Here is a 16002-nt window from a genome sequence, read left to right on the forward strand (position 1 = left end):
CCCAAGCCGTAATTCCAATTTTACCAAGAGGATATCACGTTAAAATTAATAGCACAGATATTAATTAAGCCAAACAATTATTTTACCATCTTTAGAAATTTGTAAGAAATTGACCGAAATACACGCATTTTGTGTTAATCACGAGTTTAAACAATGATTATAAAAAGATGGTCAATAAAATTTTGACCACGTTGAATCGAATATTTTTAATCTCAAAGTTTATGGAAACTCCATTTTAATGAAGGACTGAATCCTAAAGTAATCCTTCGTATAAAAGGCCTCTTTTTGCATGTGAATCATCATTGAATATATTCCATTTACGTTTTAGTAGTCAATTGACCAAGTTACTTCTTTCAATTAATTATTCTTTCTATATAAGGTCTTGGTTGAAATACAGAAGTCAGTGTCACGAGTGGGAGTCGAACCCACGACCTTCGGCTAAATACGCCGCTACTCCACCACGACAAATCAGGAGTGAGAATCCAATCCTGAATACACCACATTTGAAAATGGCAAAAAGAGGGAAAATTCGAACGGTTGTAGGTTGAGAAGGAGAGTTGGTGTCGGAGAGGATCGAAGTCACGATAGCTCAAGCGGTTAGAGCAGCGGCGTATTGAGATGAAGGTCGTGGGTTCGAATCTCTCTCGTGGCAATGCTTTCCCGTATACTCGGTCGTCTTTAAAAGGACAATGAGGATCTTTAACGTCCGCACCTAGCCTTCCGGCCTTATCGAACGTTTTGATTCTCAAGATGAGAGCTGGCGCACCTCCTCATACGACAGAAGTGTGTCACTGCCGAAGCATTGGTGTAGAGGCAGCTCAGCCCCGAGGGGCCAAGACAAACTGGCTCCCCGCTTGCCCATTCCGAGTGGTCGGGTCCGCTTCGAACAGTATGCCGCGCGCAAAGGGCTACCTAAGCCGAAATATATCAGCCTGGTCTCCCGCGCACTCCCTAGATAGAGAAGGCCACTTTATCTCCTAGAGTATTGAGGCTTCCGGATCCGCTCTTACCGCGGTTTCGTTTAAAGTGGAATTGCTAACCACCCCCTAGAGGATATTGCCTACGATAAAAGCCGCCAATCGAGCTCAGCCTACACCTGCGTGCAAAGCATACTCGAATAGGAGCAACCGATTCACTACCCATTTCAATCCGCAATTGAAGGCAGGTGCTTAAGAGTAGTGACTCACGCATTCGAGGGACTCTGTCAGCGTAATCATAGCGTCATCAACGCTTATACGCTTCGATCCGATCCGTCGTATCTCGTGAGGCCGGGTGAATAACGATGGCCCTACGCAAGTTTAGTGTGAAGGTCACAGATAAAAGACAACCTCTTCTCCAGGTACTCGCAGGGGTGTCACCACGGCCAACCTCGAATCCATTCCCGTCGATGAACCATGGAACATTTTTGTTACCCCGTAGTACAGATGGTTATGCACCCTACCCGTCTATGCAGACAGAATCTGGTGCCCTAACCGTCGTGTGCTTCTGATAAGGCACCTGCCGCTCCATGCCGACCCGAGGCCGACACGGGTACGGCTTGTGCTTAAGAGAGGTTGCCAAGCCCTCAGGGCTACACCATTATTTTGCGCCCGGACACCCCCCTTGTAGCCAAGGGTTGGGAGGGGTCACAGGAAACAATGAAGGAACCTGAAGTGAGAAAGGGACGTGATGAGGACACGTGGTACGCCTTTCTTGGGCTCCGAGCCTTAACCACATTGTACCACCCGACGTCGTCGTAGGTCCACATTTCCGCTCGTGACACTGACTTTTTTTATCTCAACGAAGAACCTTTCATAGAAAGAGTAATTGAATATATTTGAGATCGTTTGACTACCTCATCCAAACCGCGGCTAGCGCGTGTTTCTGCGGCCGAATATTCTGCAAGTAGCATAGAAAGCTTCACGAATTGCAAAGAAATCATCGTCGTCCCTGCTGCAATTCCACAATAAAAGACTCCAAGTTCAACTTTCTATATAACGCAGTGTACCTCTATGTATTGGATACAACCAAATTATAAGATTCGTCCATCTCTCTTCTACTTAGAACACATGGCCCTCTCAGTTCTACTTGGGCGTCATTGTTGAGCGTACCGCATCTTTCAGCTCCACTGACCTCAGTCCAATTTTCAACACATCCCAGACCTATTGTCGTTTGTCTGGACAGTTTTCTTCAAGAGATACGACGTATAAAAACTAACTAGAAAGACCACGATGAGTTCTTAAGGAGCGTATGGATAAATATACCCATCACCATCTCAGAGGATTTGCGGCACATTACAGCAATCAACGGGCTCATAAAAAGAAAAAGTTAAAATGTCGATACATCGGACCTGCTTGGCTTGAAGGAACAGCAAATAATTTGCGTTTCTCTGTGTAAGTCAAAGCATAAGCTGTTTTTTTGTAAGTAATAACGTGAATATATGACATTCAATGCCGATCAACTCCGTGTTAAGAGATCTGTGGGCTGGTTTGTCAATAGAGCTAAGAAAAAAAAATTATGACTAGTCGAGTTGGGTTAGTAATTTTTATTAAATTTTTCATATACAAGGAAGAAACAATCAGCTCAATGACGCGATGAACTAACTACCAATCAAAATAATCAAATCTGATGTATAATCAGCACTATTGAACAGGAAAGTTTGGACTATTATATGACAACGTCCGACAATACAGAATGTGAACAAGATAAGATAATACCACACTCATCTACAAAAATATATAAAAAGAGACATCTATGTAGACAAAAAAAAAATAAATTAATAAAAAATTCACCATTGAAGATGACAAAAAGCCAAAATGCGAAACAACATAGACAAACCAAAACCGATCGAGTTGACTATAATGCAGGATCATCACTCCGCAGAATCCATGAGGAAATCAATGTAAAGATAGCTCATTGACCTAGCAGATCCACAGACCCATTACTGATTGCGAAAAGCCTAAACGCGCCTACAGACAAAAACATGAGGGTAGACAGAAAAAAATGATGAAACTACAGGTTCATCACCTCACAGAACATTAGTGGAAAACCTCACACATTAGTTTCGCAAATGAACAAAAAAAATACTTATCTATATCATCTTAAGGCTCAAATTGATTAAACTCTGGCATAGAGAACTTCGTCCTGGCAAAAATGCGACAAGAGCAAATATACAAAAAATTTTAATTTATTTCCGCTTTGTGTGTGACAATCCGCTAGTTTGTTAGACTGATCAGTGGTGATTAATTTAGTTGAATATAGTTAAGAATGTTATGCAAATTACAATACAATCGCTTTCTTTTGCGGTACACGGGCTACAGGTGCAGGTGCATTCGTTCTTTTTTGTCCCTTTTGTCCAACAGTCGGCTAGACGTGGGTTTATCCTTTTCAAAGACAACAATGTGCAAAAAATGTATTTTTCTTGTTCAACACGATAACATAGTACGCCGTTAGCCTTCCTTCGTGCGATGCCTATTTTTTGGTTGTTCCAGTTACTCCAGAAATTGTAGTGGCACTGACCCTAGGCCGTGCCCTAATTCTCTCTGACTCTGGGAGGGGCAGGACCTGACCACATCCTTCAGGCGGTCATTACCCAGGATCGTTTCTGGCCTAACACGCTCTCTATTGCTAAGGTTGATATTTCTTAACTGGCATTTCGAAAATCACTAGTAAAATGGACCTTAGGACTACAGAAGGTCGAGCCACTGTTACAGCACCATCAAGGTCAGTTTTGAAACAAAACTAACACCAAAAACAGAAAATAAGGCCCTCCTATCTTAACGAAATATATGGTACCAAAATGGAAATTCAAAAGAATTGTGCTAATATTCCTTTTCCTACAGTTAAACCAGATTCAGATGAGACATTTGGCGATACGTCGGACGCTTCTGAAGTATTCTTAAATCATGATAAATTCGTCGTAAAAACGATTTGTAAAAAGGCGACAATATTATGTTGAAACATACCATACTCAGAACCTAATGACTACAGGGCGAAGTTCAGAAACTAGCTCATCGACCAACATGGCTTCCCAATTTGCATAGTATTAATTGGTTTCTGGTTAAACCACAGTATCAAAACACAATCTATCCAAGTGATAAATTTTAAATAATCAAGTCGTTTCTAAATTATTTGAATTTATGTGTTTTGCGCAAATGCAAAGACACATCTGATGCTAGGGCTGAACCAGGCGAGGACCACCACATATGATAAAGTGGAGTTTCCTACGATGTTGTAAATAATAACAGGTGCGTTTTAAACACGGGTGGAATTACACCAATTTACCAAGTTTTCGTCCTTGAAATGAAAAGTGTCTTTATTAATACAAGATGACTTCTGAAGTTCTGAATATCGTTCTAAAAATCAGATTTTATAAATATTTATTATTGTTAGTAATAGAAAAAAAGATTAACTACTGTTTTTGGGTCTATCTATTCAGATTTAGACTGTTGTAAATCTCTTCTTAGATTATTAAACTCATTTGAGATAAATGCTATCACTTATCAGTAACAACAAGCAAATCCGAGCCGGTATCATCTGGATTTTGGTAATCAAATGAATATGTACGGGTATACGGTGGAGATATAAACACATATTATCTTATCTGTGATGGATCACAAATGTTTGGGCCGGATAAAACAGTTTCCCGATCGGATGATTGGCATACAAAAGTTGAAGTTGTTAGAAAGAAAGAGAGAGAGAGAGAGAGAGAGAGAGAGAGAGAGAGAGAGAGAGAGAGAGAGAGAAAATGAGATAACTGAAAACATTCTTGGGTGAAAATTTGATCCTAGAAGGTACGATAAACGTTTGAACTATGAAGTGCATTAGAGTAATGTTTGACGAATGAAGCAAGTAAANGATTAAAGAACATTGCTTTAAAGTAACTAGTTTCTTTTTTTTTGTTTAATACCAAAATCCTGCATTATTTTCCGGACAACCCAATAGATAGATAGATAGATAGATGGGGAGAGAGAGAGTGAGAGAGAGTGAGAGAGCAAGGTTTCTTAGATCATTTCGTCTTTCAATTGAATAAGCTTGACAACATACACTCGCAAACAAAGGCATTTTGGCCAATGGTCCAAAAATAAGTGAAAATTTGTTAGCCAGGTTGTTCATAGAGACAGACTTCGCTGTCTACAGTAAAGAATTAATAATTTTTAATTAAATGAAAAATGTGTTAGGCGTGTTCTACTCTCGTTACGTGAGAAGGCGAGTTGACAGTTTTGATAAATTACGAAGGCGAAAGTTCGGGATGCAACAAAACAAAGCCTTCCGCGGAACAAGATGTTTGAATTTTTACGAAATACTAATAACGTATAAAATCCAGGGGTATTTATGACGGACGGTATAAATTAAACGGGGCACACATGTTAATTATTCATTGCTCCTTTTGGCTTTGCTTTACTGGAGGAGGTGGGCGGAAGAATCCACAAAACAACTATGTAACATGTTTATTAATTTGACCGACATTTCATTGATATTTCATTTTATGTTGGTGTTTTGAACAAGAATAACAGAGAGCCCATTCATTAATTTATGCGCTGTATCAACTTGATAAGCCAATGACGGTCGGGCTGTTTTTGGAGCATATGAAAACGATGATAAGCTAAGCTTTTATAAAATATTTAAACTATTTAAAAATACACGTATTAAATTTTCAGAAACACGATATATGGTTATATTTGATCTTTAGTTTTACCATAAATCAATTTTTGTTGATTTACAGTTATTCCAATAATTTACGTGTTAAAAAGGAAGGAAAAACGAGTAAAATAAAAGGGGTTGATAGAAACAAAAATAGTACCAGACTGTGATGAAAGTTTGAATTAATTCACCCAAAGCTGGAACGTGGCCTGATCGTGAATGAAGACAAGTCATTTCTGGACGGCAGGCAGGCATCAATCACGACAGCCCATTTTTCTAAAAGTGGCCGGCAATCGATCCAAGCCTTGTTTATAACTTATCACCGCCTCAGAAAGCGTTATCGTGCGGTTTCGCTTTGCTAAGTGCATTATTCATTAATTAAAAGATAAAAACTCCGGATACGGTAATGATCCTACTCCCGGCTTTTCGAAATGGCTTTCAATTTTGCGAATCCCTTTATACATATCAATCGATATTGCTGTTTTCATTAGGAGGAGAACGCTAGTCGACTTGGAAAAAAGAAATTTCCAGACAAAAGGTTGGAATTTTGAAACATTGATTGATGGGCACGAGGCATATCGCAAATAAAAGACTTCGGTTCGATTTGGTTACAAAAGCATTGAAAACAGGCCAAACTGCCCCTGCAGACAAGCTTTTCGGGTTGGGTTCTACCCTTCCCTTAAGGTCAAATTTTTTCATCTTAAAATCTGACCATTGGATCCGGCCGAAGATGAAGGAAGACACGTTCTATCATGTCCAAATCAATTTAACTAAGTCAAAGTACTTTAAACTTTTAAGCCCCTCGACCGAGAGGGACGCTAGACAAGTTTCTTTAGTATCGCTTTTGAAGTGGGTGATTTAATGCGTCTTTCTCAACAAGTTCATGGATTAACCAAACGTCGATTACCATTTTTATTCAAAACTACGCGAACCCTTAGACTTCGTAGATAACAGGGGACAAACGAGAAGAAATATTAGGAAATCTGTAATCAATTGGGACTAAAAATGCAAGATTTCTTTTGAAAAAAATAACGTTTCGTTGAATAATCTTTAGCCGTTGGCGATACCCCTTGGATGACCGTTGAAAACGTCTAAGGTCAGAAATTAGATTTTTGTTGGTTTTAGGGCTTGTAAACTACTTTGGTACTTTGGTCATCGCTAGTCTCCTCTTTCGTAGTTTTGCATTTCTTTTACGTTTCTCCAAGGAGTTATTACTTTTTATGATGTAACAGTAATCAACTCTCACTTTTCTTTGTCCTATTGCTAGTCAAGCTGCACCTCAGGGCCTAGGCAATTGTAGATAAAATACAAATAACAAACAAAATACACAGGAACAACATAAATCTGGTTAGCATTCACACAACCTCAGAGTTCGTAATATGTCGAGTAATTGGGGATATACACATCCATTCAAGCTGTTAAGTTACATTCCACACCAGACGTCGTCCACACTACGCCAGAGTATTCGATATTCCACGGGGTAACTGGGGATAAGCCTCCCTATTCACGCTAATGTTAGATTCGTACATTCACACCACCCTAGAGTTCTTTCGTCAGGGTGATTGGGAGATAAGCCCTTCATTCACGCAAACAAATGCATTCGTTCCAATAAATAGCATATATCACCTTCATGAAATAAAGAACTATATAGAATTAAAAATATTTTGGCCTTGAAATATTGGATCAGAGATCTGTGCTTGCTGCCTTGCCTCAAGGCATAGGTCATCGGGATGTCGAATTTCTTTCATTCCAGTCTGTTATTATATGCTCTCCTGTGATAAGCTCATAGGGCACCATGGTCCCCCGCTCATTAGAAGGTGTGTTCAATGAGTATGAGCTATGCGCAACGTGGTATGACCTTCTCCCTTCTAGACCCAGCTTCTGCAGGCCCGGGTTGTTATCTGTATATTCACGGAACCTTTGTACATCAAACATTTAAAGTAGATGACCGCCGAATCTGTAATTTTCTAAAGTTAAATTTTGTTTCAATTTCATGAAAACCTGTGAGACGATTGAAGAAGAAATACAAAACCCTACGAGCATCTAAATTTAACTAATTGTTTATGAATGTAAGTGGCATCGGTGGCTGCAACTTTTAGGCGCTGATTGGCGCTCATCACTGTAAGGTAAAGGTACTCGGTTCGAATCTTAGTAGCCCTGAATGTAATTACAAATGGGCTGTTTTTCGATAACACCGGCACTCCGGGGGTTGATATGATCTCTGCAAACAAAAAAATCCTACATTCTTACATTCTTCCCTTTATTATTATTTCAAGTTCAGAGGTTGTATGTATTTAAAAAATAAGTAAAAGACTTACAGAATAAGAATGAAACTAAATTTTCTGTCTATGTTCTTTAGAGACGTCATATAGCATTTCGAAACAGACGTAATGAATTTAGTTTTGTACCTAAACGTCTTTTCCTTTGAGTACTATCTTAGGATCTTAAGAACAAATTCTTACGTGTACATGAAATATACAAATGCCGAAGGAGAAAGTGTAGAAGAACAAAATAAAAAATTAGGAAAACTTTAAAATCGTATTTTAAAATATTTAAATCTCTTCTGCGGACAAGTGTGGCTCCACAGTTTATTAGTAGTTGTGTTGATGTTTCCTTAGCTTCTTTCCAGAATCTGCATTTGCCGCGTTGTGTTACACCAATCTTCTTCAGATGTCCATTTAGTTTGCATTATACTGTTAAGAATCCTGTGTGTGCCACAGAAGGGCTCGGGTCCTTTTCTTGCAAGGGCGTCAGCTTTATAGTTGCCTTGGTTTATGGGTACGGCCAAGGTTCTTGAAGAAGCAAAGGAAATACGCGTTTCAGCTGAAAAAAATAAGTTATCACCAGCAAGCTCCACTACACCTTTATCGTGGATAAGGCAAACATATAAATATTTTTGAACAAATTTACGTTCGAAGTGATAAAATGAGGCTTATCAAACCATTAGCCCGGTTTTCCAAGGTGCTCATGCCTGATAATGCACTCAAAGACAAAAAACGGGGCGGGTATTTATTTGTTTATTTTCCACAATAAATAAGTATAAAGATTAGTAGATGACTTAAAACGTAAACACAACCTTAATAATATGTTGTTTACCTTTATAGAGTGTTATTAATCATTTTACACTCTTTACATTAAAACATAAATAAAAAATAAAAATCAGTTTAATTTCATCCTTTCCAGAGCCAACTTGTCGAGAGTTTTTTTTTGTTTTCTTTGTCGAAACAATAAATTTGACTGAAAAATTATTTATTAGTCAACTCCAAACGGTCGGTAATGTAAGGCTTAGCTCTACGACAGTCATAGAATGAGTGTGAGAATAGCCTAATCTATATCCTCATCAAGTTCTCTACTCCAGAGAGGCATCGAGTAGAAGGGGACTCTTCGCAAATCAGCATCTCGTTTGGCGTAAACAATAGGGAACTGGTCCCTTCACAGATGAGTGATGAGTCACTGGTTTTCAGACTGTCAGTACTGGACTGATTACCATACAGAATGGATCTTCGACTGCACTAAGATACACCGGGAAAGATCTCTGGAAGCTCCATTTATTGGATACAACTTCGTGTTAGTTCATGAAGCTGCTTGACCCCATGTAGCTTGAGTTGACACCCACTTTTTCGAGGAAGAAAGGATTACCACAATGAATTGGCCTGGCACGTTTTCCTGACATGAATCACACATGAAGAACAGTTACATCGTTCAACGCCTCAACAAGCATTGAACGGCTTCAAACCACTCTTTTTGAAGAATGGGGTTCGGTTTCACAAGAAGAAATCCGACACATTATTTACACGATGCTTAGACGTACGGCCCTTCGCGAGGGCAGAGGTAATAAGACATGGTATTAAGAGCAAAACCAGGTAATAAATTGTTAGTTAAATTTTAATCTATCATTAAATGATTTCCGGTGATTTGGTGAATTTTCTTTCAAACCATCATAATTAAACAATTTTTATTAAAACTTAATATAACAATAAAAGTACGTACAGTTTAAAATAAACAACAAAATACGTAGGTCTAGTGCTCCTACGTATATCAACAGGGCAGGTTTACGACGCGACATAAAGAGCAATACCACTTCACGTACTGCCGGGAAAAGAGTTTAAAATTGTCAAAGTGACAGTAAAACATGCAAATCGAAAGGGCTTTATTCACTTTTTGTATATTGATGAGGGGGGGTTGCGATGCAGGCCGTGTATTCCGTTTGATGATATCGAAAAATCGTTAGGGGGAACATCTTCATTCTAAGTACCGGTCACTTGTAAGCGTGGTCGGACGTGCTTGGCAAAAAGTTGGCACATGCCAGGCCGAGAGAGACGTCGCAGACGTTTTCCCACCGGTGAACGGACCCGGACGTCAAATTGCCTTTTTACGCCTCTAGTGAAAAGGAACTACGTTTTTATACCGGAATGAAAATAATAAAAATTCAATTTACTTATTACGCCGGTAGACGATGTCGGGTCGAATTCACCCTGGCAACAACTTCCTACAAACTGGACCATCGGTTAAAAAACAAAATGAACACACGTCGACAAATATTTAACTAGTTATTAAATTTAGTAAATTAAAAATACGAAGCTGCTTATAAAATATAAATTAGAACAAAATTGAAATAACCAAATACTTTATATTACGAGTTTCATAGCCATAATATAAGCTGAATTTTCAAAAGTCCGTTCGTTGCTGAGGTGAACAAGAAAGACAGTACACAATATTAACTTAATAATACTATTTAATAATAAATATACAATTAAAACAGAGCGACGTATAAGGAGAAGTGGATTACGGTAGAAGCAATATAGGCCCTAAAGCAACCGTAACAGAAATTGAAAGAATGCAAAGATAGAGTGGGAGATAGATAGAAATGGAAAAGGAGATAGAGAATTAGAGAGTGAGAGAAAATGTGTGTGTGTGTGTGAGTTCAAATTTCTTTGAAGGTGGATTATCTATTAAAAACTCACTTATGTCGATTTGAGACGTATAAAATTATTTTGTACTGATGATGACCGTAAAATAGGTGGAAGAGATGGCAGAGCAAATGAATTTGTTTTTTCATCCAGACCATCCTATGATCCAGATTATTACTGAGTAAAATGTGGATGATACATTAAAAACTTTGAACAATATGCTGTAATAAATACAAGTGAAAAAACAAGTCGTTCATTGTAACTTGTTACAAAAAAACAAGACCGGCTAATAAGTTTTAAACAACCAAACATCTACTCGTCTGTAGATCTATATCAATATGTAACAAAAAACACTATATAGTTTTTGGGAATCGGGACTTTTGTATCGGTACTTCTGGGAATAGACACTTTTGTATCAATACTTCTGGGAACCGACACTTTTGTATCGATACTTCTAGGAATCGACACTTTTGTATCGATACTTCTGGAAATCGACACTTTTGTATCAATACTTTTGGGAACCGACACTTCAATACTTCTGGGAATAGACACTTTTGTATCAATACTTCTTGGAACCGCCACTTTTGTATCGATACTTCTAGGAATCGACACTTTTGTATCAATACTTCTGGGAACCGACACTTCAATACTTCTGGGAATAGACACTTTTGTATCAATACTTCTTGGAACCGACATTTTTGTATCGATACTTCTAGGAATCGACACTTTTGAATCGACACTTTTGTATCAATACTTCTGGGAACCGACACTTTTGTATCAATACTTCCGGGAATCGACACTTTTGTATCAATACTTTTGGGAACCGACACTTTTGTATCGATACTTCTGGGAAATGAAACTTTTGATATTTATGAGATCAGTGTAGATATTTTTCGATGCCGTAAGATTGCTGGGAAATAGCTTACCGACAAACAAGCCTCGCCGTGTAAAGTATGCCTTCTCACCTGAAAAAAAAAATTATTTGAAGTGTGAAAAATTAAATGACAGAAAAGCAATGTAAATTTGTAAAACAGATTAACCGATGGGATGCGTCCTCCTGTCTCAATGTTTATTTCAGAAGATTCGGTTGCAACTAAATGAAACTTGCAGATTGAAACTACAAATTAATAATTACGCTAATAAAAGATTAATTTAAATAGTTCAAATGTAAATCGCAATGGCAGACAGTTAAAAACAGGGAATGAAGGTATATCAGCTGTTCGCCATCAACGAATGAACTGATTTTAATCGATTAAAAATAAGAATAGAGTCCGAAAACAATGATTCAATTGTAAAATGCGACTGTTTTCGTGGAGAGAAAAGTAGTAATCACATTTGACTTCCTTGTATGTTCCACCCGAACCTTGACAACGATTGAATTTAGAGGTAGGTTCTGAAAAACGTCGTGAAATTTAAGTCCTCAGCTTGAATAACGTTCAGAGAGGTCTTTTATAACTTTAGTTCACGAACCAGAAAGACGAACAGTTGCCCGACAAGTTTCTTAATCTTCTTTTCATTCTTTGTTCATACAGGGAATGGGTTTGAAGAAACGCGGTTTCTTTTTTTATACGCTTTGCTCAACGGGTCGATAAGGCTGTTGAACACCGTGATATGTAAGGCTATGTATTTAAGAATTCCAATTTCAACTGGAAACTCTCTCTATTCCCTTCAGGAATTCATCAACATCCAGTCGGAACGAATGGCACGAATTGGATCAGCCGAATCCGTTGAATCAAAATTGTCTTAATTAAAAACAATCGGTTCTAGCTGTGTCACATTTCAATGCAGACATGTCAGAACAAACTAACTCTGTCCAAAATATAACTTCGACGTATTTGAACATACACAGCGGACCTGCTGAGTACCCACCGAGCCATCTAACGTCCAACGAATCCAAGTATTCCACAATAACATACGCCATCGACTTTCTTATGATGTACAGCTCTGAATATCTGCGAATACAAAAGACACGCAATAACAAGAGAACGTGTCCCTGAAAAGTTCGTTCTAAGTCCGCAGACTTTATTTGTATGAAAATTATTTTATTCAGCAGAGTTAGTTTATTGCCTTATTTATAAAAAAGAAGGATTGCTTTTCGTCTTGAAGGCTTTCCTTATCTTTCCCGACTGACTATCAAGCGGAGGGGAAAGAGACCTCGTCGACATCTCAGACTATATCGGCTCCTTTCAAAATTAAGTCGGACTTCAGTTACAATTCATTACAATGGAATGCTGCCCTTTTTTGCTACATTTACTGATACTGTTCTAGAAATTCATTTAGGAAAGACGATAATTGAAAATAAACAGTGCCGAACAACTCAAGAGGATCAACTGCTTAATTCGACCGAGAGCTTCTAAATTTCGAAAGAGATATTGCAGCATCCCACCCAGTTCACGTTTCAACTCGACGAGATGTAAATTTAAAACAGCACAGAAATGTTTTTAGTTTAGTTTCCATCAACGATGCGATTTTCCAAATAATTTGTTTCCGTTTATTTTAACCTTTCGCTTCAATCTTTGTGAAACGGAAATATGTTAAAATTTGAATTAATTATACTTTTAATCTAAGGTTCTGGTTGATGTGAAAAAGCAAATGTCATGCGGGATCCTACTCGTGACACTTTTTCATCTCAGCCTAGACCTTAAATCAAAATTATAATTAATTAAAATAATTAATATGATCGATTATGCAAATACATATTTAGGATAAAAAAATTTTGAGAGTATACCGTAGGTTTTAAGTTTAAAAAATCCGAAATCGGAGCTGAAATTATTAATATATTATTTAATGCAACGGACTCCAAAACTGTTAACGAAATTTACCATTTGGTCTAGAATAATTCGATAAAGGACAACGAAACAGCGAACGGTCAAAGGAGGAAAAATGTAGAAGAATCGACAATACCCCGTTTCCGAAGTATACGGTCAAGGATAAATAAACCAAATCAGCCTGTCACTGATGATTATGTCTTATGAATAGAAAATGCAAATATTTGAAGCTTATAAAGCAAGCCTTAACACTGAGGTCCATAGTTACATCAAACTACATTGATGGACCAATGCCATGACCATTATTTTGTTGAAAGGCTATTTTTGTTAATTAAGTCACTCATTAATGTTAATACCTCGGTGTAATGGCAGGCAGACACTCGCTATCACTTAGGATGACATCACAAGGCGATCGATTAGCAGACGGGCTCGGAAAGCGAGTTTAGTAAGGGATCGGGATGTCCTGAACATGAGGAGTGGAAGTTGTTACATCGGGATTGGACAGAAAGAAACGTTTGAAATTTTAACAATTTGGACTGGCATTTGTTTTCGTCAACCTTTATCATCCACTTCTTTAACTACAGAACGGTAATAAATGCCGTGAAAATAATTGCCAATACCGTCACACTCGCAATCCTCCTTCATATATTATGTGCCATGCTACCCACAACTAACTAAGTTAGTATAGACTATACATCGCCTATAAAATCCCTACATCCTCCGACTAACAGGAAGTTGTCCCTAATAATGGAGCGAATTGGACAAAACTTCCTCAATATACCTTAGAGCGGCACACCCAGCACTTGTGCTATCTACCCTGGAAAAAGTATATTTGACTAAATATTTACATATATACAAATTGCAACCCGATTCTTTTTTTATCTGTGTGTTTTTTTTTTTTTTTTTTTTTTTTTTTTTTTTTTTTTTTTTTTTTTTTTTTTTTTTTTTTTCCTCTTTTNGTTTTTAATTTCTTTTTCTTCCTCTTGCTTTCTTTTCTTCTGTGCCGGAGACACAGGGGACACAGGCGCAGGTTTCTCTCCTACCGTTACGCCTTTTGGCGAGTTTGGTGGGTATCTTTTTCTTTTCCCATGTACGGGGATGAATCCGTCATTCTCCACCTCACAGGAAGGAGAGGGTGGTTGTGATGGGATTGATGAGGGTGGTGGGGTGGAGCATTGGGCCGGTGGAGTACGGGATGTTGGGGGGCCTTCCGGATTTGCACAAGGCAAATCCAGTTGGGGGCTTGAGGAAAGTGTTGGGGTAGGTGGGGTTATTTGGTTAAGGGGGAGTGTGGTTGGGCTGGTTGGACCCGGGCTAGGCGGAGTAGGCACTTTTACTCCTTGATTTTCTTTTTCCAATTTTTATCTGTGTTAAAAGTGCGAAAGACACTGGGCTTTATAACCTTCTACAACCTTAACAATGTTGTCTTGTTTAGCCTGCTACTGCGTTTGCGGGGAAAACTGATTATAAAATACCGTTGACACTTTTGACTAATGGTAATGATTTTAAATTATGTGAACAATTTTAGACAACTTTGAGTGTGAATCAACATTTTGACAGATAACAAGGTTTAAATAACTTATATGTACATACTTATAAATTATCTATAAACATTATATATATAATTTAAAATGTAAAGTAAATAAATAGAATGAATAAATAGTATAAATAAATGGAATAAATAATTAATTATTTAACAAATAAATATGTACATACATTCACAAATAAATATGTGATTGCATACATATGCACATGAACCCAAGTGTATCCATACGCTAAGAATAAATAAATAATTAATTAGGTAAGTAAATGTAACGTGTGGACATGTGTATGTTCAAATGTACATGTAACTATACTACAAGAATAAATAAATAGAAAAATAAGTTAAACGCGTGTGGACACGTGCATATACAAATTATTTAGTGCAAGATTGTTTTCAATCGGTTGTGCTTCCAAGGAATCTGGGTGTCGTAATTTCCAATCGATCTGCAGAGGACGTTCTTATTTGAGGCGAGTTTATACTGAAGATTTATGGTTTGTGCTGTAACCGCGTCGTAAATCCAAGATATGTCAGCTTCACTGTGAAGCTGATCTAACCTGGTCCGTCTGCGAGATGATGTGACTAGCCTTAAGAATTTGTTCAGCATCCTTTGTATTTTTAGCAGATTCGACTTGCATGTAAAACTCCATAAAAACGCTATATCATCTGCGCAAAGTGCTGCTTAACAGGATTTAATTGTGGGCATGGCATTTAGGAGTGCTAAATCACGCTATCTTGCGAGGTCTTATCCACTTAAAATCATGCTTTTAAGAAAAAAATAATTATTAATGTTTTACTCAATTCTCTTGTTTCATAAACGAAAAAAATTAGAAAACTAATAAAATCACTAGATATATTCTTTATTTTTACTATGAAGAGTGTAAAAGGATGAGTAACACTCTACAAAGGTGCACACGTTATTTATGTAAGGTTTACGTTTTAAGTCAGCTATTAATTGACCTAGGTATTATGGAAAATAAACAAATAAATACAAGTGCCCGGTATTTGTCTTTGAGTGTATATTAATAATATAAAAACACGCGTTTTTTTAAATATTTCTTACTGATCTCTCAAATCAAACTTTTCTATGCGACCTGATATATCCTGGAATATTCATATTTTCAGTACATTTCCAAAAAAACATAAATCATATCGCAGTTAT

General features: G+C 37.6%; 1 protein-coding gene across 2 annotated transcripts in view; it reads right to left on the reverse strand.

Moving 5' to 3' along the window:
- Positions 1-7926: 7926 nt before the first annotated feature.
- The window catches only part of LOC106672998 (transcription factor Sp3-like), a 168237-nt gene continuing 160161 nt past the window's right edge, over positions 7927-16002 (reverse strand). The window contains exon 2 of one of the 2 annotated variants that reach the window (XR_002910738.1): positions 7927-8445. Coding sequence is in view for 1 of the 2 variants with exons in the window: in XM_024229276.1 (XP_024085044.1) it covers positions 8237-8445 (209 nt within the window). In the remaining variant the exon portion in view is untranslated. The remainder of the gene's footprint in view (positions 8446-16002) is intronic. The other variant, XM_024229276.1, reaches the window with a different exon arrangement.

Source organism: Cimex lectularius, unplaced genomic scaffold, assembly GCF_000648675.2.
Source record: "Cimex lectularius strain Harlan isolate CLEC.00 unplaced genomic scaffold, Clec_2.1 scaffold325, whole genome shotgun sequence".
Lineage (NCBI taxonomy): Eukaryota > Metazoa > Arthropoda > Insecta > Hemiptera > Cimicidae > Cimex > Cimex lectularius.